This window comes from Penicillium paradoxum, assembly GCF_028828445.1.
Source record: "Penicillium paradoxum strain IBT 22861 chromosome Unknown utg000003l_segment0_segment0, whole genome shotgun sequence".
Lineage (NCBI taxonomy): Eukaryota > Fungi > Ascomycota > Eurotiomycetes > Eurotiales > Aspergillaceae > Penicillium > Penicillium paradoxum.
In genome coordinates, this window is record NW_026643181.1 from 4589884 (window position 1) to 4617777 (window position 27894).

Consider the following 27894-nt stretch of genomic DNA (forward strand, 5'->3'; position numbering starts at 1 on the left):
TGCCTAGCTACGCGTGCTAGCAAAGCATGTATTAGAGTATCAGTAAAGTATAGCAGCATCCCCTAAGCAGTTCTCGAGTCTTGATAGACTGCCGTATACAGCCAGTATGTCGTACATCTAATGCCGATCTCGTGCGGCTATATTCCGACCCCACATTTTTTCCCTCCTCAACACAACTCGGCCATGACCAGGCTCCCCAAATCCCTCGCTAAGGCATGTCTAACTTGTCGATCTCGAAAAATTCGATGTGACACGACGAGGCCTCGCTGTTCGGCCTGCGAGACCCAAGGCCGGGAATGTATTTATCGGGTGGAGACGCCACGGCAGAGGTAGGAGTATTCCCTGCATATCGGATATTCGGCTAATGACCAATGTAGGCCGACTCGCGCTCAAGTAGACCGTCTCCAGCAAGAAAATGCAGATCTTAGATCTTTTATCGCGAAATTGAGAAGTGAAGAGGGCACTACCCCGGGCCCAACGGTGACTGAAGGTCTGGAACTCCACCCCCAGGTTTCGCCCAACTCCAATCGCCGGCAAAGCCTTGATAGTCTAGCCTCCTTCTCAGATGAAGAATTGAACGTTGCACCTTTTATCTCTGTAGATGAGGCGGGTCAGACAAACAGCTATGGCCCTTCATCCGCCCTACATGATCCAACCAAGAGCGAGTCATCACTTACAGTGCCTTCGGCCCAATTGCTGAACCGCGAGCACATGAAAAATAAGCTTATAGCCAATGCAGCTCTACAACGGCAAAATGAGCGTCTTCTATTCCGTCTTCCAGATGTCGACGGCGTGCCTACTGAGCTCGCTCTTCATCTATTGGATGTACACTGGACTCGGCAGCATCATACTTTTCTTCTGACCTATCGCCCCGCAATCATGCGTGATCTACCGAAAGGCGATGGGCCAAACTGCTCCCGGTTCCTACTCAATGCTATCTTTGCCTGTGCCAGTAAATTTTCCTCGCGCATCGATGTCCGGGATGACCCAATGGATCCAGCTACAGCGGGTCGGCGATTCTTCCGCCGCTGTGATGAACTCCTAGCCCAGGAATCACATCTATTTCGTCCGAGCATTCCAACAGTAGTTGGTCTTTTACTCCTTGGGTCTACATTCAATGCCCGTGGCGATACCTCGAAAGGCTGGTTATACACCGGCTATGCCCTACGCATGGTATATGATCTAGGATTACATCTCGACCCCAAGGAGACCAATGATGACGCGGAAGAGGTGGAGATTCGTCGCCGTGTTTTCTGGGGTGCTTTTGTCTGTGACAAAATCCAGAGTCTCTACCTCGGCCGGCCTGTCTCTATGAACCTACGTGACTCGCATGTTAGTCGGGAGTTCCTCGATACATTCGAAGAACACGAGTTATTCATCCCACCTCCAGACTCAAAACTCTACACCTCATCCTCACTAACCCCAATGTACTCCGTCTCTACTTTCAAGCAACTCTGTCTCTTATCACGGATCATGACCAAAATCACCAATCATTTCTACACAGTCGGCGGGGTACGGTCTGCCAGCTCCGCAACGACCAGTCTCCAGCTGGCTGACAGCGCCCTCAATTCCTGGAAGAAAAACCTCCCGGCAGAACTAGACTTCAAACCATGGTCAAGTTCTGATCTCTCCCCACAACCTCACCCAGCTCCCAACGTAATGAACCTCCACGGCATCTACAATTCCCTAATTATTCTCCTCCATCGCCCCTTTATCTCTGACGGTCACCTCCGATCCCTCGCAACCTCAGCTTCATCCTGGGGCCGCTGCACCTCAGCCGCAAAGAGCATCACAAGCATCTCCCTCGCCTATAAATCCGCCTACGGTATCCACGGTGCACCTTACATCCTCAGCTACGCCATTTACGTAGCCTGCACCATCCACGTCCGCAACGCCTTCGCAAACGCCCACCACAAAGAACACATATCCCGCCTAGCAGCCGGACTCGCCTGTCTTGACGAGATTTCCGCGACCAACTCTGGCGTCTCGAAGCCAGCCAGCATCATCCGCAAACTCGCCGAAGCAAGCAAATTAGACCTTTCATCTGGCGATGCAATGACCCCTGCTTTCCAAGCGGAGATTGTTTCGCCCGCTGATGGCTCCAATGGCGGGTTCGAGCTTGATGCTATTGTTGGGATGTTCCCGAGCAGAACCTCGGTCTTAGGAAACGGTATGGAGTTTCCAACACCTGGTCAGGAACATGAGACGGCTCTGTTTGGTCTGGTTATTCCATACGATCCGTTGTTTGGATTTATGGATGCTACCCTGGATTGGCCGGGCATGGAGACGTCTTTCATGTTCCCTGAAAACCCTTGAAAATGTGCTTTTGATTTGTATATTCGAATAATCATATCTTGGTTTTTATGTGGAATCTGAATTAGATATCCGTTTTGAGGTTTCTCTTAGGTCTTCTACTCTTGTCCATTTCTCTCATGGGGTCCATAGATAGGAAGACGTGCCATTTCGTAAGGGAAGAGAGAGATGTAGAGTAGGTAGGTAGGTAATAGTTAAAGCCCAACAGCATCTATGCACGCTATCCACCAGAGTCCACCAAGATTTCATAGAGACTACTGCTCGAGAAAAGCTGAGGAGCAGTATGTATTTTGTACTCTCTATTTGAAGATCTATAGGGTCAAGACAGCATGTGCCACCAATACATACGAACTGTGGAGGTCTAAAGGCTAATAAAAGCGAGTGATCTTGAGGCATCATCGAACAGATATTGGTGGCTACTTGCAATTACCTGATCTATTGGAGATATCTGTCTTAATTTGATAATACTCAAGATGCAATATCTTGGGATCGAAGAAACAGAATCAAGCTTTGATCCCACACTACGGCCCAAACACTAGTGAAGAAAGCTGTCTCCGAGGCTGGATCCAACGACCGTTCAATGCATATCATTTCGCATTATCCGACATACGTCCTTGAAATCAAAAACACACGAAGCCAAAGATGCCTGCCAAACCAGAAAAGACCATAGTAGCAGCCGCAGAACTAGTACCAACCTGCCGGCCCTAGAGCCTGATGGTTCCCCTTTCCGTCGTATGTTGCTGTTTGAGAGAGTGTCACCCTATCCTTGCTCTCCGTGATAACCTTCTTGCTCCAGAACGAGGACATCTTCCTCTGGTATTGAACAAATAGCTTAGGCAAGAACCGAACGTCTTGCTCGCAATATTCCCTGATCTCATCTGGAAGCGGACGGGTATTGAAAACCTCATAACTGCCACCGCGCTTCGGATCAAAAAGATCCAACCCTCTTTCTTTTGACGCCTTCCAAGCCCGTGTCTCATGAGCCGTGAGAGGAGCATCCCTATCGATGCATTTAGCAAGCCCGCTCACGTATCTCTTCGAGAAATAACGTGTTGCCAGTTCCATCAATTGAAGATCGATAATCCCAGCAAGGTTGATTTGGAAATGACTGAATAGTGCGTCCGAGTCGTTCCGAACATCGAAAAAGACCTTGGGAATGTGCGGCGATTCCAATATAGCCCGCAGAGTCTGGTCACTGTGAGGAGCCGATTGCGAGAAAGCCTTCTCTTGGAGAGTGTGTATGTCGACTAGATAGGTTTCATCAAGTGGATGGATGTGCATTTGTAAAATTGAAATGCTGCCATGTCTTGAGAGATTGACCCCTTCAAGATCAATATAGAGAGATGGCGGGTTGGTAGGTAAGTTCTCGAGTTTTTCAACTAGACTCGCAACCTTGGTCTCGGTGTCCACTAGTTCTGGAGCCGGGTTGGGCTTTAGATCAAGTTTCTTGAGAGAGGATTCGAAAGAAGATGTTCCCGTAACCTCTGCAGGAGTGGCCCTTCCTGGGGGCTCTGGGGCTTGGTTGGAGTTAGGAGAAGTCCCGATAGAAGAATATCCCATGCGATCGTCAAGAGTGACCATTTCCGAGAGCTTCGGGGCTCGATTGGGGCTAGGAGAGGTCCCGGGGGAAGAGTTTTTCATAGCCTCTGCAAGAGTGACCCTTCCTGAATATGGGAGTTAACGATACGCTCAATGAGTGGACTTTATCCAGACAGACTTACCAGGCATTGTAACCAAATAGCTCTTCGAATGTTGAATGATGATTTCAAAATGCTAAGGAAGCAGCAAGTTGAATCTTGGAGAAGAGAGAGGCGAACACCCCCAGCTTTATGGGCAGATGAAACAAGGCAGATTTATCTTCCTGTGCCCGTGAAGACATGCCGACCTATGTACTGTTCCTCAAAATGCTTCCGACACAGCCCAAGTCCAGCCACGTTCGTAGTTGCCAATCAAAATTTACGCGCTGGAGAATCTCCGACCTCCGCGTCGTGCTCAAATATAAAGGTACAATCGATACCATCGCACGAATCATGCTGCGCCACATCCTGCGCGGTTCATATTCCAACACCCAGATCTGCCACCTATTTGAGGGCTCATTGTGATCCTTGTAGGCTTGCATAGCCCCGATGTCCCAGGCAGCAACCTGGCCATGAGGATCAGGGTGACTGAGGTTAATATAGTCCTGGGGCCCGAGGTTGGCAGTTTCATGACCTAGTTACTGTATCTAGAGCAATTGCCATGAATTATATGTGGTAGATAAAATTTTGTAATAGCTATGCTATCATGGCTCTTCGGAAGGGAACGGTTATATACCTCCGGTTCGTCGCTCATATAAACTGTGATTCCACCCATTTGATGCTGGGACCATGACCTAGGACTAGCTGGCGATAAGCTAGACTATGTATGACCCTGAGATTGGTCTGGAGATTGTCTAAGCTGTCTTAGGCAGCTGCTAAGTCTTTAGGATTCGTTGATTTCAAGTCTTGTATGCCTACTATCGGAAAGCGCCCACGCAGCTAGAGAGGTAACTATGCGGGTAAAATAATATGGTCACGATACCCGATATATTGGCGATGGAAGAACATTGCCAATACAGAGAATTGACAAGGTGAAAGAATTGTCCACTACTCCGTACTCAACATCGTGAAGACGTGAAGAGGAGGTGTGGATCGTGTATGGAGGGTAGGTACTCCGTACTCCGTACCGGAATGCAAGATAGTGTCCGCGTGACCGTCCTAAAAGACGATCACGAAGAGAATGTGGACTCGTTCTGAATTATCCCGGCTAGACATGTACCGGGGGAGCTAGCTTGACCAAAAATATCCTATCTCATAGCCAGGGCGTCAACGATGCAGATCGAGATGAATGCTTAGCCGGTGATTGGTCTGGACGTTAGGTTTCTATGCGGGTCATGTGGCTCACAGTCATCCTCTTATATCCCCGGGTCCGGGGCCATATATAACCCTGGAAGGTATACGTCTACGCCGTACATGACTTTCTTCTTGTTTCCATTGACCCCAATGCCAGCGCTAGAAACTTGGATGATGTGTTCCATTTGTGAGTTAACGTGAATAGGTACCTCCTAATGTTCCTAAAAAAAAAGGGGGCGTTTAAGCGGGGGCCCACCGCTCTCATTGTGCATAAGTACGGAGTAGGTACGGAGTACCTAATTCATAACTGTTCGAAGAGTGGATGCTGTTTCAGTTGGGGATGATCATACCTACCTAGTAGGTAGGGTAATGGACAGATGGAATTAGAAAGGAGTGATGAATATTTTTCCTTTCGCCTCGAAGCTCAAAAGGCAGCGATGATGTTCCTCAATGCTGGATTTAAGTTTGGCTCGATGGTTCAAGGTTTCGGTATTATTTGTATTATTTACGATTTTGGGGATATACAATACCTAGGTACGGAGTACATACCGATCTTGTCCCTACATGTAGGTACTGCACCCCTAATTTCAGTCCAGGTCTATTGAATTTCTCGTATGCACTTGTACTCGATACATAGAATACTTGTGATCTGCGGACATCTCATCTTTTTTGCCCCAAAGCAGGGCTTCCTAAACAGGACCCAATGGGACGTGTATTCTCGCGTATCAGAACCCCGCACTCTCTCCCCCGGTAAGGGCTCCCGTTCTGGGGTTTAAAGTCCATAATGCCACGATGTGAAGCATGACAAGCCTTTATCAATGTCACCTCCCCCCTCAATATCAAAGTCAGGCTATTCGCGTCGTCAGAAAGCCTGCGAGACCTGCAGACGACGAAAAGAACGATGCGATGGTCTACAGCCCTGTGGCAGATGTCGCACACGGAAAGTCGAGGCCGAGTGCCGACGCCGTTCGTCCATCTGTCTCGCTCAACTACCGAGAATCAATGGTCTGGATGTAATCTCAGAGCTCGGCGAGACGAGAAACCATGAGAGTGCGATCTCCGCGTCTGGCGCGGGCTTTTCGGTTCCTCAGCCACAGGCGCCAATCACCCAATTGGGCTCTCCATCGCTTACAACAATCTCCAGAAACTTGTCGATTTCCTCATCGCTAGGGAGTCCAAAGGGTATCACGACGTTTCTCACATCTCGTTTGATCCGCGATCGCCAGGGTGCATACATGTTCCTCGGACCCTCCGCAAATTTGTCTATGTTGCAGTGTATCCGAAAAATCGTCTGTTGCGCAATCGGTCCATGCCAGTTCACCGAAGAGCCCCAACAGAGTGATCTGGTTGATGAAGACCCTACTATCTCAGTCAACTGGAACAAAGCGAGTGTGGAGCCCCAGCGCCCCTCTGCGACTGATGCCCATTACTGTCTGAAATGGTATACAAGCGCCACAAGTTGCGTGTTTGATCTCTTCGGATATGAAGAACTGACGGCGGGGATTATTCCATGGTTGGAGTCGGTCGCCCCTGCAGACGCTAGCAGTTGCATCAACTTCCTAGTGCTAGCCATCGGAGCCCAATGCGGGCCTGAGGATCGCGACACGCAGGCGGATGAATATTTCACATACGGGCGCTACCTGGCGTCAACCCGGTTTTTGGAAACCGCGAACATATCCACTGTGCAGATTTATTCCCTCATTGCCATGTATCTGCTCAACGCGGCACGTCCCAATGCGGCCAGCATGCATCTCGGTGTGGCCATCCGCACTGCGCACTCCCTAGGTATCCACCGGCCTGATATCTCAGCATTGTTCTTGGCGGAGGAGAACTCTCATCGCGAGCGGATATGGAAGGGTTTTGCGCGTGTTGGATCTCTTCCTGAGCACACACCTTGGACAACAGCCGTCCACCACGGAGACCCGTAACGCCATGTCGCAGCAGGAATATTCCGCCTCCGCCGATCTGTGCAGCATTTTCGAAAAGATTCTCTCGGAGATTTACAGTAAACAGGAGGTTTCTCCTACCGCGTTGGAGCATGTCAGCCAACATCATCGGGAATGGGCGTCCCATTTTCGAGAGGGTCTTCGGGTTGATCGCATACCTTTAGAGGAACGTATCAGCACGAAAGACGGAAACAATCAATTAAACATTGGACTTTGCCATCTCAAACAAGCATACTACTGGACAATCATGCTGGTGACTCGCCCGTATCTGATCGATTTGGTTCAAAAACATGTGGCCCAAGATACAAACCGACTATCATCGAGTGCTCTTGATGATCTCTTCGCTTCATCGCCACAACAATCCGACACACTGCTGGCCCATGCTTCTGTGAACTCCGCCGTACTTTCCCTCGATCTGCTGCAGGGATTCCTGCGCGAGGAAGCAATACCCAAACGGCTCCCTTATATCATCAATTCTATTCTGAACGCAGCACTTGTGCTAGGGACGGGATTCTTCGCAGACCTGGATCACCTCTTCCCTCTAAGCAATTCCATAGCCTTGGCCGAGAAATTATTGGACCGGTTCCAGTGCAAAGATCCAATGGCAAGATGGAGTCTCGGTATTGTGCGAGAACTTCACAATGTATGTGATGAACACGTGAAACGACGACGAGAGCGTCGACTGAACCAACAAAGAGCTCTCGCAGAGGGCCTCTTTGGTGACGTGAAAGCGTGTCACAGCGGAGGCTGGCCACTCCAACCGTCCCAGCTTTCACCACAGAGTCTTCCCCGGGGAGACACCTGCCCCGAAAATGGAGACCTTGGCATGGAAGAACTCCACTTTTCGGGGCTAGATGGCGATCTTCGGCTCGAGGAGAATAATGCGATATGGAGTCAGCTGTTCAATCATAGTCCTTCCGATCCACTCTTCGGACAGGAGATGGATTCGGGAGGGCCTCTCTTTGACTGGACGTGAGATCTAGTTGATCATGATACTTTAACATTGATCTATATCCTAATGTCCGAGCACTTGAGACAAAATGTAACTTGTTGAGATATTACAGGTGCAGCTAGAGGCGAAGCTCTGAAATGTATACTAAGAATGACACTATGTACGGAGTAGGTACCATCGAATTCCCTAGAAAAGGAAATTACCTCTCCTCCCAATCTTCTTGAAATTCTAAGTGCTTCACGGACTTGATTCGATTTGAATGATGGGGCCCGATTCGTCATTTGAGACGGGCATGACAAGGCAGGCTAAATTCGACGATCACATACAGAGTACTCCGTGTACCTCAGGAGATTGTTCACGCTTCTAGTCAAGCGTACATAACGTCAAGAGCCATATTTTGTACAGAAGTACAATGCACTCCGTACTTACCTACGTTCCTACTCAAGTAGGTAGGATATTCGGATGGTGGAGTGCACAGCCGTTTTTGACTGGCTGTCAATCTACTATATGTGATACAACTACTCCGTATCGGGTCTATACCCCGTACTCCGTACTTATGAAGATGATCTATCCTCCAATCCCGTACGAAGTGATGTAAGGGGAATCAACATGGCCGATCCAGAGTCCGAAACTCCGAAGAAAAGCTAACTGCCCCGATGCCTGTTTCCGATACGCTTCCGATGCCTCTCCACCTGATCCACAACCAAGTCCGAAGGATGGCATTCCAGTCCGATTTTGCTTAGTGAAACATCTAGAGCTGATGATCATCGCATTGCCTGATGTAATCCCCCCGCAGAGTCCCATAATGCTCTTCGGGGATGTTATTGCGGGGAACTGGGTTTCTGGGGTAGGTTAGGACGCCTCTACGTCGTTGTATGCTGAGCCGGATTCATATATAAACCACCTCTCGTCTGGCTATTCACTCCCATTCAACAGATCATTCCTTATTTGGTCTACTTACTATCTCTTTTGTCTCATTATCAATCAGCGCCTACTACATATCACCATGGGCTCCATCGGAAACGTTGAGGTCCTGGATGCGCTGATTGTTGGCGCCGGCTTCGGCGGCGTCTATCAACTCAAAAACCTTCGGGACAATGGGTACAAGGTGAAGCTCGTTGACTTTTCATCCGATTTTGGTGGTGTTTGGTACTGGAATCGATACCCCGGTGCCCGAGTCGACAGTACTGTGCCACACTATGAGTTCTCCGATCCTGAGCTGTGGAAGAATTGGAACTGGAAGCAACGCTTCCCTGGTAGCCAGGAGCTGCGCGAGTACTTCTCCTACGTGGCAGACAAATGGGATTTGAGAAAGGACACCGAATTCAACACATTCATCTCCAAGGCAGAGTTTAATGAGCAAACAAATATGTGGCATATCACAAGCAAGTCCGGCAAAGAGTTCTACGCCCGATACTTCCTGCTCAACACTGGCTTCTCAGCCAAGAGACACACCCCTGACTGGAAGGGTATCGACAAGTTCAAGGGCACATGGGTCCACCCCTCATTCTGGCCGAAGGAAGAGCCCGATCTGCGCGGCAAGAAGGTCGCCGTCATCGGCACCGGCGCCACAGGTCTACAGCTTTCCCAGGAGCTCAGCCAGGTAGCGAAGGAATTCGTGGTCTTCCAACGAACCCCGAACCTGGCCCTGCCAATGTACCAAGTAAACTACAAAGAAGGAGAGCAAAACGTTCCCCGAGAGAAATACCCCGAACTATTCGCCGGCCGCCGCGAAAGTTTCGCCGGCTTCAACTTCAACTTCACCCCTCGCTCCACATTCGACGACACCCCCGAGCAACGCAAACAACACTACCAGAAACTCTGGGACCACGGCGACTTCCACTACTACCTCGCCAACTACCAAGACATGCTCTTCGACGACGCCGCCAACAAAGAAGCCTACAATTTCTGGAAACAGAAAGTCCGAGCCCGCATCAACGACCCGAACCTTCACGAACTCCTCGCCCCCGAACACCAACCCCACAGTTTCGGCTGCAAGCGCGTTTCCCTAGAAAACGGCTTCTACGAAATCTTCAACCAGCCCAATGTCTCCCTCGTCGACACAAAATCCACCCCCATCGTCGAGGTCACCGAGCGCGGAATCCGCACGACAGAGAAAGAATGGGACTTTGACTACATCGTCTGCGCTACGGGCTTCGATGCCGTCACTGGCGGGCTTCTGCAGATCGATATTACCGGAAAGGGAGGCCAGCCACTCTCCAGCAAGTGGAAGAATGGCACCAAGACGTATCTCGGTATGGCGGTCTCCGGGTTCCCGAATATGTTCTTCACATATGGGCCTCAGGCGCCTACAGCGCTGTGCAATGGGCCGACGTGTGCTGAGTACCAGGGTGATTATATCATTGGGATGATGAACCACATGCGGAAAGCGGGTCTGCAACATATCGGGGCTCGGGGCGAGGAGGAGCAGCAGTGGGGTGAGCAGATTCGCAAGTTTGCGTATGCTTCTTTGTTGCCCAAGACGGACTCGGTAAGTTTTTCTTTTTTGGTGCTTGGGTTTTGGATTGTTTCTGTTGCTAACTCGGTTTGCTTGCTAGTGGTATATGGGAACGAATATTCCTGGGAAGATCCGCGAGCCTCTTATTTACTTGGGTGGTGTGCCGAATTATTACAAAGAGCTGGAGCGATCTCGTGAAGGAGGGTTTGTTGAGTTCGATTTATCCTAATTCTTGTATATATATATGTCGAATATACAGATCTCATAATACTTCTGGTCTTTGTAGCATTGGGATAGAACCATTTTTTTCTCGTAAGATCTTCCTGCGCTGGTCATTTTTCCCGTTCTCGTTCAATGGGCTGTCTCTACTTGCAGTGCTCTCGATCATACCGGATCATATCCTTTTGGGCAAAATGAGGGCTCTGGATCATCTAGTTCACTGGGCTAGTTGCCCGCTCTTGATTTGATGGAGCATCGGGTTACGCAGCAGACGCGTGGTTTCTGAAGATATCCTTACTTTGGGAGGGGGTTAGAATTATCAGAGACTATACTTTGCAGTAGCTTATGGGCAGTCAAACGACCTAAATAATTCGACAGTTTAGATTGATTGGGTTTGTGGCTATGGATTGAATGCAGACCTGGACTGTTTAACTATAAGTATTTCCGGAATTAACGGCATTTAAGACAAAGCATTTCTGCCCTTTGCTGGGTGAAGATTGTATGTTTTTAGATAAATATGTAAAGACCTTTGAATGACATGGGGTACGGATTACGGTTCTTATTCGCTACTTGTAGACAGATTAACCTGAAAGGTGCTATTTTGCGATTCTCGTTGAAAACGTATGGGCAGTATAGCTTCAAATCATCCACGAATTATAGAGAAATTCCCACGAAAGTGAGCAGAATTAGTTAAACCTTATAGTCCTGATTTATACCGATACCCTAAAACAAGCTCTTCGCCATGTTTGAGACATCAAAGGCTCGACAATCCAGTCCTACTTGAGCCATAGTCCACTTGTGATTGATGCACGAAAGCCAGTCCCCTTCACAACAAAGAATCCCAAGATACTCCAGATAACCACAGACAACCAATCACAAACCCCCCACCTCGTCATTGGCAATCCCAAGCTGTCATAAGTCCCTACAGCCGAACCGGAGAATAGCCACAAGCCCTCCCCCAACTCCATCCAAGACCACCCAAAACAAGAGGCTGCATATGTGTGACGCATATGCACCTCCAATCCCCTCGAGACACAACACCCGATCGAAGACGAGCACAATTCGCCGGAACAGTGTGCAGGATGAGGGGCTGATTCCGTCCCGCAGCGGTCAAGACGTGTCCAGCTCATGGTGTCTCGATGCATCGAATCGTGCGCCTCAGTTGATGGCTCTCATACTGGATTCGAAATGAAGCTATTGACTGTGAGGCGTGATGTGATTGTGCTCAAGGCGGGTGTCGCGGGGGGAAGCGGTGAGTCGGCTTGGGGCTGTTTTTGGCGCTTTGCTTTCGCGCTTTACGAGGTCGGCTGTTGGGCAGACATTTGGCTTCTGTCGCGGGGTTCTGGTTTGGGATGGGATTTGGGATTCCTGGGCGTCTGTCCGGAGTATGGAGGACGGGCTTCAGATACTCCGTACTCCGTACTTGGTGTTGGGATCTAGGGTGTACATATAGTGAAGCAATTCGTGGCATATAGCGATGGAGGGATCTGAAATCATGTCTTTGTGAATCACGGCCGTTGAATAACAACCCCTCCATGCATCGAGATCTATACCAGATCCAGAGCTGTTGAGGCCTGTGATGAATCCCTGCAGGCAGCGCGGGGTTCCCCCAGAACTTCACTTGGCGCAAATACCATCGCAGTCCAGGAGAAAGAAGTGAAGAAACCACAGAGTAGAATTATAGACGATCTCCCATAACAGTGGAGTCTGTCAAAATGGCGATCGTGACCCACATGGACGTGTAGAGCGAAAGCGTAGGCTGTTATACTTCATCTTCATGGAGGCGTCTGGGCATCGCAGATGGGCGTTTAGAGGCGTTTGGACCCTACGCTTCCCCTCTTTTGTGAAGGTATTTATATGTCCTTCTCATAGTTCCTCCTTTTTCCCATTCCAAAGATCTTGGGTATCTGTTCACCTTTTTGTTCCCCCTCTTTCTCGGTTACTCACAGTGTCCATCCATCCACCATGGCCCCCTCTATCCCCAAGACCATGAAGGCTCTGCAGTACTCAGAGCCTAAGAAGCATAGCATCGTTGAGGTCCCGGTGCCTGAAATCCGTGAGAACGATGTCTTGGTATGAAGCTGTCAATGTAGTCACAGCAGGGTGGATGACTGACCAGACTCCCCAATGAATAGATCAAGGTCAAGGCCTGCGGTGTCTGCGGTACTGACTTGCACATTCACGATGGTGAATTCATTGCCAAGGTATGCCGGCACATATCCCGCGATCTTTCAAGCATCCATGGCGCCTTGACGTGCTGACCTGATCCATAGTTCCCTCTCATCCCCGGCCACGAGACCGTCGGCGTAGTCGCCGCCATGGGGCCCAAGGTCAAAGACTTCCAGATCGGCGAGCGAGTCGTCGCCGACAACTCCGAGCTATGCGGAACCTGCTTCTACTGCCGCCGCGGTGACGAGTTGTTCTGTGAACACTTCGAAGCCCACGGTGTCACGATGAACGGTGGTTTCGCCGAGTACTGCGCTTACCCAGGTAAGTGAATGATGCATTAGATCTTCCCACCTCTCCCATACTGATTCAGGCTTCTCTACCCAGCCGGCCGAGTCTTCAAGATCAAGAACCTTTCCGACGTGGACGCCACTCTCCTCGAGCCCGCCTCCTGCGCCGCCCACGGTCTGGACAAGATCGCCCCGAAGATGGGTTCTTCGGTGCTGATCTTCGGTGCCGGTCCTACGGGCCTCGTGCTGGCTCAGATGCTTCGCCAGAATGGCGGTTGCAATGTCGTTGTCGTTGCTCCCCAGGGTCTGAAGATGGATTTGGCACAGAAGCTCGGCGCCGGTGATAAGTACATTGAGCTATCCCGCTCGAGTCCCCAGGCTCAGTTCGATGCTCTCAAGGCCGAGAACCCCTACGGGTTTGATATTGTCGTCGAGGCCACTGGTAGCCAGAAGATCCTTGAGGACTCGATTAACTACGTTCGTCGCGGTGGAAAGCTCGTCGTGTACGGCGTGTACTCGAACGACGTCCGTGTCTCGTGGTCGCCGGCGAAGATCTGTGAGTTCTTTTCTTTCTTGTCTCTTAAGTAGTCCTTTGGCTGATTCGTATTATAGTCGGTGATGAGATCACCATCCTCGGCAGTTTCTCCGAGACTTACAAATTCCCTGCTGCGGTTGACTACCTCGACTCTGGAAAGGTCAAGGTCGATGGCATTGTGAACAAGGTGTACAAGATCGAGCAGTGGGAGGAGTGTCTTGAGGCGATGCGCAACAAGACTGCCATCAAGGCTGCCATCACCTTCGACTAGACGCGGGATGGTATCATGATTTATGTGATTTATGAGATTTTCCAAGATTGGTTTCATAGAGGATTAATAGAATTGACCCTTTTGGAACTGACGTCGGGCGCAGTCGAGAGAAGTTATACTCGAGGACCTTGGGGACCTGTTTGACACACTACGTAGACCAAGGTCCCTGCTATATAAGATAATAATAAAACAAATAGAAAGAACCTCTTACTGTCCCTAAATAACACTCTACTCAATTACACTATCCATCGCACACCTTACCCATAACAGCCACCGCAATCCCCTAATTCCACCGCCCGACCAGCACCCAAACTCCACCCGCCAGCTCCAAAGCTCCAATCTCCAATCCCCAACACCCACGCCAAAATGGTCAAACCCCTCACATTCAAAGGCGACAAGCCCAAAAAACGCAAAATCCGCACCGCAGACACCGACGCCCCAACCCCGAAATCCCGCAAAACCACCGACCCAGAACCCGAAGACAACCCCGACGACCAAAGCTGGGTCTCCGCCGACTCACCAAGCGACATCGCCGGCCCAGTAATCCTAGTCCTCCCCTCCGACGACCCAACCTGCGTCGCAAGCGACGCGATCGGAAAAGTCTTCGCCAGCAAACTCGAGAACCTCGTCTCAGGCGATCCGGGCACCGCGGAGCCGCACGACGTGCGCCAGGTCTGGGTTGCGTCGCGGGTTGTGGGGACGGAGTCGTTCAGTTTCAAGGGCCATCATGGGAAGTGAGTTATATTGCGTTTTGCTGAGAAAAGGATGTCTGTTAATAGGGCGTTTTTTTTCCAGATATCTTTCTTCCGATTCACATGGTATCTTCTCTGCGACCGCTTCCGCTGTCGGCCACTACGAATCGTTCCTTGTTATTCCCTCGCCTGAAGTCTCGGGGACGTTCTCGTTGCAAACGCATGGTGGGGATGCGGAGCTTTTCCTCTGCGTGAAAGAGAATAGCAAGGCGGCTGGGGGGGTTGAGATTCGCGGGGATGCGAGTGCGATTTCGTTTGAGACGACGGTGCGCGTGCGCATGCAGGCGCGGTTTAAGCCGAAGTTGCGGGCGACGAAGGAGAGCAAGGCTTATGAGAAGATCAGTAAGAAGGAGCTAGAGGGGGTTGTTGGGCGGAGTTTGAGTGATGAGGAGGTGAGGCGGTTGAGGAAGGGGAGAAAGGAGGGGAATTTCCATGAGGTTTTGTTGGATGTGAAGGTTAGCGGGAAACATGATAAGTGGGCTTGAGGTGGGTTTCTTTCTTCTTTTTCCTTGATATCAACAGCGTGTGTTGAAGGACAATGGAACACATGCAGGGCATTACAGGTCCCAGTGTGGAGAACTTGGCTACGCTCCCCAGTCTGAAGATTCTCGTCCTGGCTTTCCTTGTGACTACAGAGAATGGGGAAATCTCATCGAGAGGGTGGAAGTGAAATAAAAGCAAGGCGAGAATGAGATTGAATTCCCCATCGAACTAGAAAAGGGACCTTGGCTAGGACAACGCACCGCGATGTGCTATTATGACGGGCTGAAAGTCCCCCTCCTGAAGAATCCAGGCAAGCACAACCAAACGAAATGAGAAGGAGAAGGGAAAAGTCACAGCTTTCCAACTTCTCCAAGCTCAATCCCTATCATCGATCCAAGACTGAGCTATTTGACCCAACCTCCCATCTTACCATGCAGCCATTAATGAGAACCGTCTGTTTGAGAGAACGAGACATATCTCGACCTATAGAGCAAAATAAAAGAATCCGATAATATCGGAGCGAACACCGATCAGTTGAGTGAAGTGTGAAACCAGGTGTAGCGGATATCGTAGCAAAAGCATATTTGCAGGTATGTTACGGTAAACAGTGTACGAGGGTCAATGTGATGAAAGGATGGCATTGTTGACACCATTGAAAGTGAAGGGCATTGCTTCACTCTGCACGGTCTGGCTCAACAGACCCTGATTCGGCGGACTTCCATATAAGATAAAAGTATGTAGATCTCTCTCCTATATGCTCTCGCCAATCCCGAGAAGATGACCAGTTTCTCACTCGGGTCTCGATACACGAGGCTCACACGAGACAGGTATGGTCCGTATCCGAGTTGACCAAGAGCACGTCTGCGAAGGGGGGTTGTTTCTCGATCTCGTTCCAGAGAAAGCTCTAGCCAATTCCAGATGTCGAGGTAAATCTCGCTCAGCAAGGCTATAGAGATAGCCGTGGAAGTGGACGCAGGTCACCCTGTGACAGGTCGGCGTTTTTTCAATGGCATATCTAAGTGGCTCGGCTAAGTCCCGGTGTATAGGTTGCCTAGGTACTGAGTGTTAATGGCAGTCTTCAATGTATAGGAATGGGGTATCACCTGTTGAGGGTAGACAACGGCATTTCAACACTCCATAGCTGTTTCGTCACCCTCGTCTAACCGGGTTCGGCCTGAGAGGAAGAGATGAAAATCATGACTGAATCAAGGGCTTTAGGGTAAATTTCCTCACTGCTCAGCTTGGGGAATGAATGGGAGTGGATGGGAGTGGATGCTCCCCAAGCTGGAGAAGTGAGAGTTGTAGATGATGGGGGAAATTACGATGGGGGATCCTTTTTATAATCACACGGCCAGGGCTAGCTCACGGGACAAACGACCCTTCGATATCATCGACTCAGGGAGATTGGTTCATTGGACACATATAGTGTGGTGATCATCACTTTCTGCTTCATCATCTGCAATCTTGAATATCGCATAGCGTAAGATCATATAATAGCGAAAAACATAGCGTTGATACTCAACCTAATAACCCTTCTATATAGGGCTATCTATCCTAAAAAAGCCATCTATAAACCCATCATAGCCTAGATCAAAGCTCTCCTTAATACCGGTCTATTCCTCTATCAAATTGTTCGTCTTTCAATTTTGACAACCTAAAGCAAAAATTGCCAAGTATAAGACGAGTATATAACAAACCTCATTCTGCAGGGCTTCGCAGATCCCATTTTATGCTCTCTTCTGCGAACCCCCTCTCAGACCTTCCCGGTCTGAGTACAATTTGTATAGCCTAAGAAGGAAATCATGAAAGAGAAAAGGGGAAGACATGCGGGGGGATGGGGGTGGGCGGGGGGGAACACATTTCGTCAAGAACAAAAGAAAATTCGATTCACAACAAAACGCAGGACACACATGTTTGGAGATACATGATCTGATGCCCCGATAACCGATCTAACCCGAGGGAAAGAGAAAAGGGCTGTAATGACAGAGTGGGGAGTTCCCAGTAAAGCAGTCTGGAACGGTAGCCTTGGGTATGAATTCTAACAACAGTAATACAAAAGACAAAGTCCCTCAGAGCCTCGGACATGGACGAGAGGACGAGAAGAATTGCGGGACACACGTAAAAGAAAAAGGGAAAATTGACCAGACACATGTGAGCAGAAGAGAAAAGATGCAACTCATATCTCTGGTTCAACGAAAAAAACACGGTCTTTGAGCGAAAAAGTCAGAAAGCGATAAAAGACAAGATAATCAAAGTGACGATATCTGAGCAAAAGAGACAATAAAAACGAGGCTGGTCAAGTCTAGGTTCATAATGAGTCTCTTTCATCGCAAGGAAAAATCCCAGAAGATGTAAAAGTGGTAACAGCACGAGCATAGGTCAGTGGGGGAATAACAAATTGTACAGAGTAGGGTAAAGTCGAGGTTGGGAGCACATTAGGAGATGAGGTTGAAGAAAGTATCAATTAGGAGTTCAACGATAGGCCCTGGAACCGGTTGAGCCATTCGCCTTGCGCTGCGTGCATGCGGGAAGAAGATCCGTTGGAGCTGAGGCTACCAGGATAATCAAACGAATCGGCCGTACCAAAGCTAGATGGCACCTGGTGACTGAAGATATCCGAGTGTGATCCTTCCGAATGGTGAGATGAGTGAGAGTGTGTTTGGTAGGAGTCGCCATAAGCTGTGCGAAGCATGCCCACGGGATTCGGCATCTCACGACCTGCATCAGAAGCATCTCTTGGGCCACCATAGCTTCTGTTCTCAAAGTGGTGTCGATGGCTTGGCTCCTGTCCATAAAGTGGGTTCGGCATAGTACCAGAACCTGGCAGTCCAGGAGTTGGGGGTGTGACGAAAGAGGCCGGATTGATAGCGGACATCCAAATACGAGTCTTGTAGATTTTGAACAGATCGGTCACCAGCGAGTTGAAGTTGATGTATGAATCAGCAAAGTAGTAGAACGTCAGCTTCTTCCAGTCCCTGTAAATCTATTAGCACAGCCATCGTAAATAGCGTTCGACATCAGGTAAACTCACATTTGGAATTCGGCATCGAGAATTTCCATATTCAGCCGATGCTCGACCACTTTCTGCTGACACACACGCTTGGCTTTGGCTTCGTTTCCTTCCTTATCGTGCAAAGTTAGGACTTCATGTTGCTGCGCAAGTCGCTTGATGAGCTTGGGTTTGATATCAGTGGTGGGTTCTTGCACACTGTGCGGGCCGTGGGGGCCCATGCCACCTGTGGCACTTCGAGTGTTCAAGCCCGTGTTGGGGTTGGAAAGGTTCGATGGCTCTGTTTGACCGTGGCGAGAAAAAAGCATCAGGGTCCTGTAATGTTCTTCGGCATAATGCTGCTTCAATTCTCGTGCCTGTTGGAGGGAGATGTTTGCATGAATGACGGTCCCCAGATCCGTGCCTCGATCAGCTTCCACAATAACTAGATCACCATTTTTGACCTGGAGTCCCGTATCTTCTTGAATGTAGAAGACATCTGCACGGCTACATTTGAAGGCGACGATGTAGAGCAGCTGATTCTGGTGAGCATGGGACAAGGCGGGCGGTTGACGACCGTATGCACTCGGCATCGCATATTGGCTAAGAGAAGACGGAATGCCCGAAGAGCCATCTCCGCGCAAGGTTTGCTCCCGGGAGTAATAAGACTCTACAGAAGATCTTAGCACCCGAGTGTTAATGGAAGGGAACAAGGAAATAGACTCACGGTTAGGATAGTCCGGGGGTCCACCATAGCCGTCATCGCGGTCTCTCATATTTGCGCGAGGAGTAGCCGCCGCATGCGAGTCAATAGAACTGATTGAGCCATGACGCATCGGAATATCAGCGAAAGAGTGACGACGGCTTTGGGGCATTTCGGGAATGCCACCGAAGCCGAGAGACGTTTGCCAATGAGCCTTGCGAACATTATCCAGAGCACGGTTCTCCAATGGGGCAGTGAAAGACGAGAAAGGCTGCTCCGGATTTGCCAAATGTTCAGAGAAGCGGCGGCGAGCACTGCCACGCAGGTTATTGTATCCAGTAATGTCGCGCAATTCTCCTAGATCCTCGCCAGCTAGATCTTCCTCTGGAACACCACCTCGAATACGATGCAGTGTGTTAACACCCCCGCTGATGGATGTGGATGAGCCAGCCCGTTCACGGAATCTGCCATCCATCTGACCTGCCGCAGCTGCTTGTCGTAAGAATGCGTTCTCGCGCGCCAGCTGCTCAATCCTTCGAGCTTGGCTCATTGTGTAACTGAGATCGCTTTCCGATCCGTTGAGGCTTTCATCGCCATCCTCATCTTCACGAACCCGACCAAGCATGGCAGGATCATGTCCTAATTCGCCGAGCATACTGGGACGCGAAGCGCGAGGCTGAACCGCAGACATTTGACCTGGACCGCGAGAACGACTGCTGGGATATTGCCCCCCAGCGGCGAGAGCAGCATTAGACTTGCTAGGAACAAGGCCGAGGGCCTCAGGGTCCGTCTGACCAACTGAGTATGACTGAGAGCGATATGTTTTTGGGGTTGGTTGTAGCGGGATAGAGAACGGGATAGCCGATTCACCAGAGATTGTTCGGGTAATGGGGCTCAACATCTCATCTTGGATGTTGGCGCCCGGAAAAGTCGGGTTAGTCATTGTTGGAGAGGGTACCAATTCTGCCAAGCGAGGAGGTGGTTCTTTGCGTGATTCGGTATTCCAGATTCCCGTGCCTGCACCCCAGGGAAATGTGGTTCCTGCGGGCTGGTTCCAACCGAGAGACCCAGCGAGGCCTGGGCTTGCAGTATTTCCCCATTGTGTCTGGTCACTAGCGGGGCTAGTAGGGTTGGACGGGGCTGAAGAGAGATGGCCTCCAGGAAGCGAATGTTTGCGCTGAGCAGAAAACGGCACTTCATTCAACCACGAAGTGCGACGAACTGGCGGTCTGGTAGTCTGAGGTATGATATTATGAGCCTGGTCTCCATGGTCTCCATCGTCGTCAGAAGAAGCCAGTGCATCCGAGTCCGGAGTCGAACGGCGTACTCCTGGGTGGGTCTTTTCAAGGATAACCGACGCAGTTGCCGCGGCAGGAGGAGCGGCGGGAGGAGTGGATGATGTGGCCATCGGGATGGATCTGTTGGATGGTGCTGCCATAGCTTGTAATGGTGAGAGACACTGTTGCAATGTTAGTATAGACTCTTGATTTAATATGTATGACAAACACGGTCATTCCCTGCTTCCTTGCACACCGTGTCACCATGAGCGCCACTTGACACCCAGTGGAAGCAACACAACCAGAGCGGGGTTGTCTGATCGAGTAAAAGCCCAAAAACATGGAGCGAACAGAAGGGCTTCACTAACCTATGCAGCCTTTGCTAAGCAACAATAATGCTATGTTGTATGGAGGAATTCCTGTCTTCAAGAATCAAAATGGAACATATGCAACGGGGCACTGTCTTCGTTGCACACGCTGAATGTAGTTGTCGCAGACGATAGCACGATGGGCGACTGGGCACATGCGCTCTGTTCAACTAGAGCTATATTGAGGTTAGTGACTGTATGCATGTCAAGCCTGAATATACATAGTGAAGCAGGAAAGATGTAGGCATATGTGTGAGTGGCATGACTGGGCCGCAAAGATAAAAGCGGAGATTGTGTAGATATGCATATCTGCGGCCCCTCTTGCCAGAGGGTCCAGAAGTGGGGATATTGAATAAGCCTTTCTGGACCAAAAGATAACTGCGTGTAACTGAAGCCAAGAGCCCAATGTGCAATTATGAGAAGAGTGACGAGGAAGTGCAAGTAGAGGGACGGGAAGTGGGGAATGCCTATATCAGGTGGAGGAAAGGAAAAGGAAATATGATGCCCGCAGACAGCACGATATTAAAGGCTAATCTCCTGGGTGTGCGGTGAAGGCGACCGAGAGCAATGCTGTACATACCTAGGTAGCTAGAGTCGATGAAAGAGATGGGGAAAGTGATGGGACGAAAGGCAATGGGACAAAAAATGATGGGACGAAACACCCAAATGCCAAACGGACGAAAATCGCCACCCGCCTCTCGAGCACGATAGAATCACCGAAGAAAAAAGTAGTCAAAAAATCAAAAGTAGTCGCGTGATCGCAATTGTGTCTGGAGATTCATACCCGTATCAGCCCAGTCGCGTTCAAGACAAGGAGATTGGGACGGTTGGCGCGACTCACTGTTCTAATCCGTTATCTCTGTCCTTTTTCTATTTCAAAACCAGGTGTGCACGGTAATTCGTGGGTCTCGTCAAGAATATTGGGGAGTCCTGGGCGGGAATTGCGCAGATGAGGGTCGAGTGGTCGAAGGTGGGTAGGGGAGGCGGAGGAGCTCGAGCTGTCAAGCAATCTGGAGAAGTGGGCGCCCTATTTGCGGGGAAGGAATGAAGCGCGTGGGGTCAACAAAGGTAGATCCCCTCTAGATCTCAACGTGCACCTCAAACTGAATGCCGGATCTCGAATGAGAGCTGATGGAATGCGCTCGGAGGATTTCACGATCGAAGCTGGTAGCGTGAGCACAAATGACGTTGTGGAGCAAGCCGGGGGCCGATGGGCTGATCCCCTTAAGGATGGCGCATCTTGCGATCGAAGATTGGAGAGCGAGGTTGGATGAAGAGTGAAGAGTGAAGAAGAGAGGGGGAAGTGAGAGATGAGGGGAACGCAAAAAAGAACGGTCGCAACAGCCTGGGGTAACTTCTGAGAACGGATCTGGCAACGTTGCCCCGATGTCGAGGGACACGGACCACTATGGTTTGATTTTCATTTCTTTTCTCATTTCTGCTACTATGTATTATTTTCTGGGTATTTGTCTATAGAATATCTATAGAATCTGGAGATTCGAGCCAATTTTACCTAGGTAGTGAAATAGAAGAAATAGAAGAAATATGGCGTACTCCGTCGAAGAAACAGGAGTACAGCAAAGATACGGAATTCCGTCTAGACTCTGCCCTATTAACGAGCCCTCGATACGGAGACTACGCCCCCTCGAACGGGGATGGAGAATCAAGCCGGTCATCAGGGACTGTGGTTGGCACACATGCAGTACTTCCAGTATAGGTAAGAGCTAGGCTATTAGTCACGAAACGACCAAGTACTACTCCGTCCAGCTTATACTTGGGAATAACTCGCACGGCCCTCGGGTCGCACACTTGCGGGGCACCAAAGACTGTTCTCGACAGTTACCCCGGATTGATATGCGTTTGCCCTTATGACCCTCCCATAACAAAGACTCCAACGGAAACCCAATGAGCATCCTGCAATTTCCCTCCCTCTTATTTTGCGGGGATAGCTTCGTCCACATCGGCCCTCCTGGTCTAGCCTCTCACGGCGCCAGGTCTCCACGCGACTAACATCTCCTCGGGTGGCTGGCAATGCGCCTGGACCGTTGGCCAAATAACTGTGACACACTGTCATGTAGTACTCCGTACTCCGTGCTCCCTACACCAGCATGTTCTTGAAGATGTGGCGACTCGGTCCCCTCTCTCCAACCCCTCAATTTGGAATAGACATGTGCAGTAGTAGGTATGCTTGTGTCCCATATGAGAAACACGAGAGAACGAACTACCTAGGAAGAAAAAGCCGGTCAATAGGGATCCAGGGATGAAGATCATCTATGACTACCATCGCCAGCCACGAATCACACTTCACTCCGGGCTTCCGACCGGGTTTATTCCTTGTCCGGAGTATGGCACAACAGACCGTGACAGGAATTCATTGGATATGGATGACCCAATGGTGTTCTGGCTTTATTGGTAGGCGCCTACCAATTTGCCAGGACGTTGTCCTTCTTCCCTTTCCTACCTAGGTACCTAGGGTTAATCGATGAACGTGGTACCCGTGGACTCCGTAGACACCGTTGTCAGCCTAGACCCCGCAATTTGTCGAACTCGCCAAGCTCACGGGCTGAGGGGGAGATCTTGGCCTCCCGAGGCCCTTACCATGATATTCACGTTAAATCGAGAACACAGTTTGGAGTCAAGTCTGATGACATTTCCATTCGAAACCCTAATGTACAAAATATATGCCCCTAAACTCAATTTATGGCGCACTGTCCAAGGACGAACTGGCAGTGGCAGCAGCTCCCTTCTGCTGGCGCAACTTCTCCTCAAACTTTGAGAATTCATGCATGGAGATGATCTCCTCCTCATCCAACACCTGCTCAACACCCTTGACTTCCTCAATCTGCAAGTCCAGGTTAGTAAGCAGCCCCAAGGCAAAAAAAACAAGGGAAGGGACAACACATACATAATGCATGAGCATGGACTCAATACCATTCTTCAGAGTAACGGTGCTAGAATCACAAGTGCGGCAAGCACCACGCAACTTAAGCATAACGATACCATTCTCGAAACCCTTCAGCTCGATGTCACCACCGTCTTCCTGAATGGCGGGACGGATTCGAGTCTCAAGCAATTCCTTGATCATGCTGACAACTTCGTCGTCATCCTCGTTATAGGAGAGCGAGTCTTCGCTACTTTCCTGCTCGCCATCGATGGCACCCTCAACGGTCGTCACGATCGTCTCGCCGGAGGTTACGGCTTGCGTGATGATGCTGAAGACTTCGGGTTTGATGTGCGCCCAGACCGCATCACTGCCTTTTGTCACGGTGATAAAATCGGTGCCGTAGAACACGGATGTGACACCCTCGACATCAAGCAGTTTGGCAGCAAGTGGAGATGGGTGCGGTGGTGCAAGTGTGGATCGTGGTGTGAGGTACTCAAGGAATGTGCTGGGGAAGTCCTCGGGGAGAACACGGTGGTTGGGAATAAATTTCAAGGCCTATGTGATTCAAGATCAATTGTCAGTGTGATTTCCTTTTGTCAATGCGAGATATAGTTGAGCCCTGAGAACATACATCAGGGTTGGGAGTATTTTCAGTCTGGATGAAAATGGTGCGCTTGCTTGTGGGCGAGAGGCCGTTCACTCCTCCCTGTGAAGCAGGCTGCTGGTGAGGTCGCACCGTTGGTCGGCGACGGGTCTCTGATGCTGTGAGGGTCGGGAGTCGAGCTGCACTGGAGACTTTTCTGTAGGATACGAAAGCAGGTCTGATCGTTCGGGCAGAGCATTCAACGGGGGTAGCCAGACGGCTGCTCAGCAGGGCGCGTCGGAACATTGTAGTAGATGGTGTGCTTAAAGACATTATAAATGAAGTGGACTATACAAAAAAAATAGTTGACAACTGAAGAATTATAGGAAAACACCCGAGGCGCCTCTCCGGCTGCCGCTCTGACGCAATTTGAGTACACGTGATCTAGAATGACAAATGTGGTTGGGCTCTTGACCAATGAGAAGAGATGTTTTGTGCAATTACACTTCGAATTCTTGGCGCGTTCATGGATGTGCCGAGCGTCGGAGGCTCAAACTTGATATAGCATGTACCTATGCTGTTTCAATGTACTACCGGGTCAAAAATAACCTCCTTTTCTTTAGTTTAAAGAGAGCTTAACTGAATTTTGAGAGGTCCTCTGTTCGATCCTAGCTCGCCTCCTATCATTCTGCCAGTTGACAAAGTAGATCTACTATGCAGCTAGTTGTCATGGTATGAGTTTTCCAATATACAACTATGTTTGAGATAGCCGGTATAAATTTGAGTGATAACTCCTTCATAATCAGGACTCTCTAAAAAGTTTTAAGTATAATTATCTGCATGTTCTTACGCGATGCACTGGGGCAATTCGCCCCTCCACAATAACGATTGGGATGAAATGAAAGTCAAGTAGTATATCTGACCAACTCACTTGAAGATATCCTCCGCGGGGTGACTTTTCATGGTTATTTAAAGGAAAGACAGATTTTTCTTTACAACCGCTTCATATATTTTCAATAAATCAAAGGAAAATAGTGGTAAACATCTCTTGATTGATGCTAGGAATGCAGATGTAATCAAGATGACAACCACATTTTGTATAACTGTGGGTTAAACGCATATCCTACTGGCGCTGTTTCCTAAACGTGTCTTTACCTGGACAAATGCGAGCACAATCTTCTTACCTACAACCTAGGATCAACAAAATGAATGAAAGAGCATCAATCAAGCTTATATTGCACTAATTTTGCACACTAGTACAGATATCCTGTAAATCGGGACATTGTAATACTACCCTATCTACTATCAAAATTGATCCTGTTAGTAAATGGAGCTTTTGGCATTATTTCATTCAGTGCAGCATACATCGGAGCAGCCGAGATTCAATTACTCCGTCAAATCAGTAACTAGCCAAACCTCGACGGCATGAAAGGTATCTTAGACTCATGGTACTGTTTGGGTTTCACTCTCATTTCTCTCGTTGGTCTACAGATGGGAAGTTACTAGAAAAGAATACATATACCATCGGATCTCATAGAGTCATAGTGCTAGTGCTCTACTGACAGACCTAGTAGCTTTTGAGAGATCGATGATATTGAAATCAACTATGAGGGCTGAAAGAAGATGACCATGAGATAGCACTTACAATAGCCATATGGATGGGATTTTTGCAACCTACTTACAATATATTTCAATATGAATCAGAAAAGCAACTTCTAGAGCCTAATACTAATCTATACCAAATTTTTTTATAAATGTCCTGGGATCACAACATATGGATTTTGTCGCTAGTTTTTGCCTGAGGCAGAAATGGATGCCCCGAGCTTCTTGATTTTCCGTGCAGATCGGGTAACTCACTTCCAGGCCTTACCCTGCATCATTCTCGGGCAGGCATGGATCAGTCAGAAATGAGGTACCAAGTTTGATCGCTGTGCAGCTCATGGATTATTTCGGAAACCGACACAATGCCTGGTTCCTGTGAGGTTTGCTCTGTAGAGCCCTCAAAATATCGCTGTCCAACATGTGCGCTAATGAGGTACTTGATTTCAATCCCGTCCCTATCTCTACGTGGAACCAGTCGCTAAGTGCGACAATGTCAGTTGCTCACTTGCATGCACCAAAGCGCATAAGATAAACTGTGCTCCGAAGGCGATATCGAATGAGCAACCGAGTATCCCACCGGCAACCGATATCGATCCATCTCCTGAAAATGATCTCGAGAATCCGGAAACCTCAGAGCCAAATGGCGCCAATCTTCCGGTAGCCAATCCTCCTGCGGTCAGTTCTGCGGCGTTGGCGGCATCACCGGAGATGACAGAGCTTCTCAATCGGTATCCACAACTGCGCAGTCAACTACAAGAAATGTACCAGTCAACCCTGGAAGAAGAATGGGTGGAAACATATACAGCGCCCGCACGCGGGCGTGGACGTGGCCGCGGGCGAGGTCGTGGAGGGCTCACTTCTCGCAGCCGCGGCCCGTGGACGTCCGAGAAAGGATTCAACCGCGGGTTGGGCAGAGTACGAAAGATGAGACAGGATTGTGATGAAGGAACAGAGGCCGGGCCGGCCGCTGAAGCCTTCATGCAATTCATGGCGCTTGTCAAGCAGGGCCAGGACTCAGCCTGAGTCACGTATCTTCACTTTTGGGGCAAAAACAACCGCAATACGAGTTGGACAGTCGGCACCTAGACCTTTGATCACACCGCATTTAAAATGTTAAGTCCGTATAAGTGAGACATGCAGATTGTATCGAGATGGTGGGCGGGGCGCTCTGATCTGCGATGTACACCCTTGACTGTTACAATAGAGTAGCTGTCAGATTTTGACAGCTTCAGCCATTCAGCCTTACGCAACACATGAAAGTCAAGCTTGGTTGTATATATACATTGATGTTACTCTTTTGCACGGTATCCCTCGGCTCTTGCTACATAGCCCCCTTCTATCAGTCCACCAAAGCGCAACGCTCAGGGCTCAGGACTCTCACAATCACAGTGGTACCACTGGTACGAAGTACAACGGTACCATGTGAGCCAAGACCCTATACTTACACCCACTCCGTACTCCGTATGCCTTCCTAGGTAAGCACCTAGGTAAGCCGTAGCCCTTCAGCAGATTAGCGGCCCTTTAGCGTCCTAAGCCCATAAAGCGGAGCATATGCCAACGGCCCAGAACGCTGGAGACCGGAAGGTAGGAAACTACAAAGGTACTGACAATCCAGGATCGCCTGTGTGATTCTGGCGAGTCACATGGGATCTGAAGAAAAATAGACATAAGCAATATGTATGGAATAGAATGCCCATGCATGGACAACTGTAAAAAAAAAAACAAACCGTGTCTCTCGCTTTGTTTCCCCCGAAAAGAGAAAAGTCTCAGCGGATGGAGACGGCAGTGAGGGCAGCTAATGCAGCTCTAGTCAAGCAGCGAATCCTACAGATGCAACAAGAAACCACATCCACGCACATTATCCCTAGGTGAGACCTATCGACTAAGCGAGATCCCTATCCCAAACCCAGCCTCGGTTCCCAGTGGCGGCGCCATTCATTTAGAACAGCCCATCGGAATTGCCATGTGTCGAGTCTAGCTGAAGGCAATCAAGAAGCAGCGAATGAAGACAGCTCACCTTTCTATCGCAAGTCAAGAAGATCGCGAGCGGGTTTGGTGGGCCTCCAATGACGTGCCAGAGAATCCCAGCTTCCCCCCCCCAAAAGACGGATCTCAACCCTATTGATTCATAATTCCCAATTGTGATCTGTCCATCTTTTTTAGAGTGTTTTTGTGCTTTTTTTGCTTTTTCCTTGTCTGCTGTTGAAATCGGTTAGTTCTCTTCCCCGTGAGG

At 49.5% G+C, this 27894-nt stretch overlaps 9 protein-coding genes across 9 annotated transcripts; 6 read left to right on the forward strand and 3 right to left on the reverse strand.

Annotated features, from left to right (window-relative positions):
• Nucleotides 1–183: 183 nt before the first annotated feature.
• On the forward strand, nucleotides 184–2316 carry N7457_003539 (uncharacterized protein; the record flags this gene model as incomplete). The annotated part of the gene is made up of 2 exons (XM_057174584.1): nucleotides 184–329; nucleotides 378–2316. The coding sequence occupies 2 exons, from the start codon at nucleotides 184–186 to the stop codon at nucleotides 2314–2316; spliced, it is 2085 nt and encodes a 694-aa protein (XP_057034735.1).
• Nucleotides 2317–2997: 681 nt separating this feature from the next.
• On the reverse strand, nucleotides 2998–4041 carry N7457_003540 (uncharacterized protein; the record flags this gene model as incomplete). The annotated part of the gene is made up of 2 exons (XM_057174585.1): nucleotides 2998–3977; nucleotides 4035–4041. The coding sequence occupies 2 exons, from the start codon at nucleotides 4039–4041 to the stop codon at nucleotides 2998–3000; spliced, it is 987 nt and encodes a 328-aa protein (XP_057034736.1).
• Nucleotides 4042–6001: 1960 nt separating this feature from the next.
• Nucleotides 6002–8105, forward strand: N7457_003541 (uncharacterized protein; the record flags this gene model as incomplete). The annotated part of the gene is made up of 2 exons (XM_057174586.1): nucleotides 6002–7107; nucleotides 7157–8105. 2 exons carry the CDS (start codon nucleotides 6002–6004, stop codon nucleotides 8103–8105), a joined length of 2055 nt encoding a protein of 684 aa, XP_057034737.1.
• Nucleotides 8106–9087: 982 nt separating this feature from the next.
• N7457_003542 (flavin-containing monooxygenase) lies at nucleotides 9088–10768 on the forward strand (the record flags this gene model as incomplete). The annotated part of the gene is made up of 2 exons (XM_057174587.1): nucleotides 9088–10572; nucleotides 10640–10768. 2 exons carry the CDS (start codon nucleotides 9088–9090, stop codon nucleotides 10766–10768), a joined length of 1614 nt encoding a protein of 537 aa, XP_057034738.1.
• A 1955-nt stretch (nucleotides 10769–12723) lies between these two features.
• On the forward strand, nucleotides 12724–14020 carry N7457_003543 (zinc-dependent alcohol dehydrogenase family protein; the record flags this gene model as incomplete). The annotated part of the gene is made up of 5 exons (XM_057174588.1): nucleotides 12724–12831; nucleotides 12894–12962; nucleotides 13032–13248; nucleotides 13312–13770; nucleotides 13827–14020. The coding sequence occupies 5 exons, from the start codon at nucleotides 12724–12726 to the stop codon at nucleotides 14018–14020; spliced, it is 1047 nt and encodes a 348-aa protein (XP_057034739.1).
• A 366-nt stretch (nucleotides 14021–14386) lies between these two features.
• On the forward strand, nucleotides 14387–15257 carry N7457_003544 (uncharacterized protein; the record flags this gene model as incomplete). Its single annotated transcript, XM_057174589.1, has 2 exons — nucleotides 14387–14754; nucleotides 14816–15257. 2 exons carry the CDS (start codon nucleotides 14387–14389, stop codon nucleotides 15255–15257), a joined length of 810 nt encoding a protein of 269 aa, XP_057034740.1.
• A 2462-nt stretch (nucleotides 15258–17719) lies between these two features.
• On the reverse strand, nucleotides 17720–20385 carry N7457_003545 (PSP1 family protein; the record flags this gene model as incomplete). Its single annotated transcript, XM_057174590.1, has 3 exons — nucleotides 17720–18230; nucleotides 18287–18914; nucleotides 18972–20385. 3 exons carry the CDS (start codon nucleotides 20383–20385, stop codon nucleotides 17720–17722), a joined length of 2553 nt encoding a protein of 850 aa, XP_057034741.1.
• A 2905-nt stretch (nucleotides 20386–23290) lies between these two features.
• N7457_003546 (NifU family protein) lies at nucleotides 23291–24392 on the reverse strand (the record flags this gene model as incomplete). The annotated part of the gene is made up of 3 exons (XM_057174591.1): nucleotides 23291–23434; nucleotides 23498–24031; nucleotides 24108–24392. The coding sequence occupies 3 exons, from the start codon at nucleotides 24390–24392 to the stop codon at nucleotides 23291–23293; spliced, it is 963 nt and encodes a 320-aa protein (XP_057034742.1).
• A 1631-nt stretch (nucleotides 24393–26023) lies between these two features.
• N7457_003547 (zinc finger HIT domain-containing protein) lies at nucleotides 26024–26684 on the forward strand (the record flags this gene model as incomplete). Its single annotated transcript, XM_057174592.1, has 2 exons — nucleotides 26024–26094; nucleotides 26159–26684. The coding sequence occupies 2 exons, from the start codon at nucleotides 26024–26026 to the stop codon at nucleotides 26682–26684; spliced, it is 597 nt and encodes a 198-aa protein (XP_057034743.1).
• Nucleotides 26685–27894: the final 1210 nt, after the last annotated feature.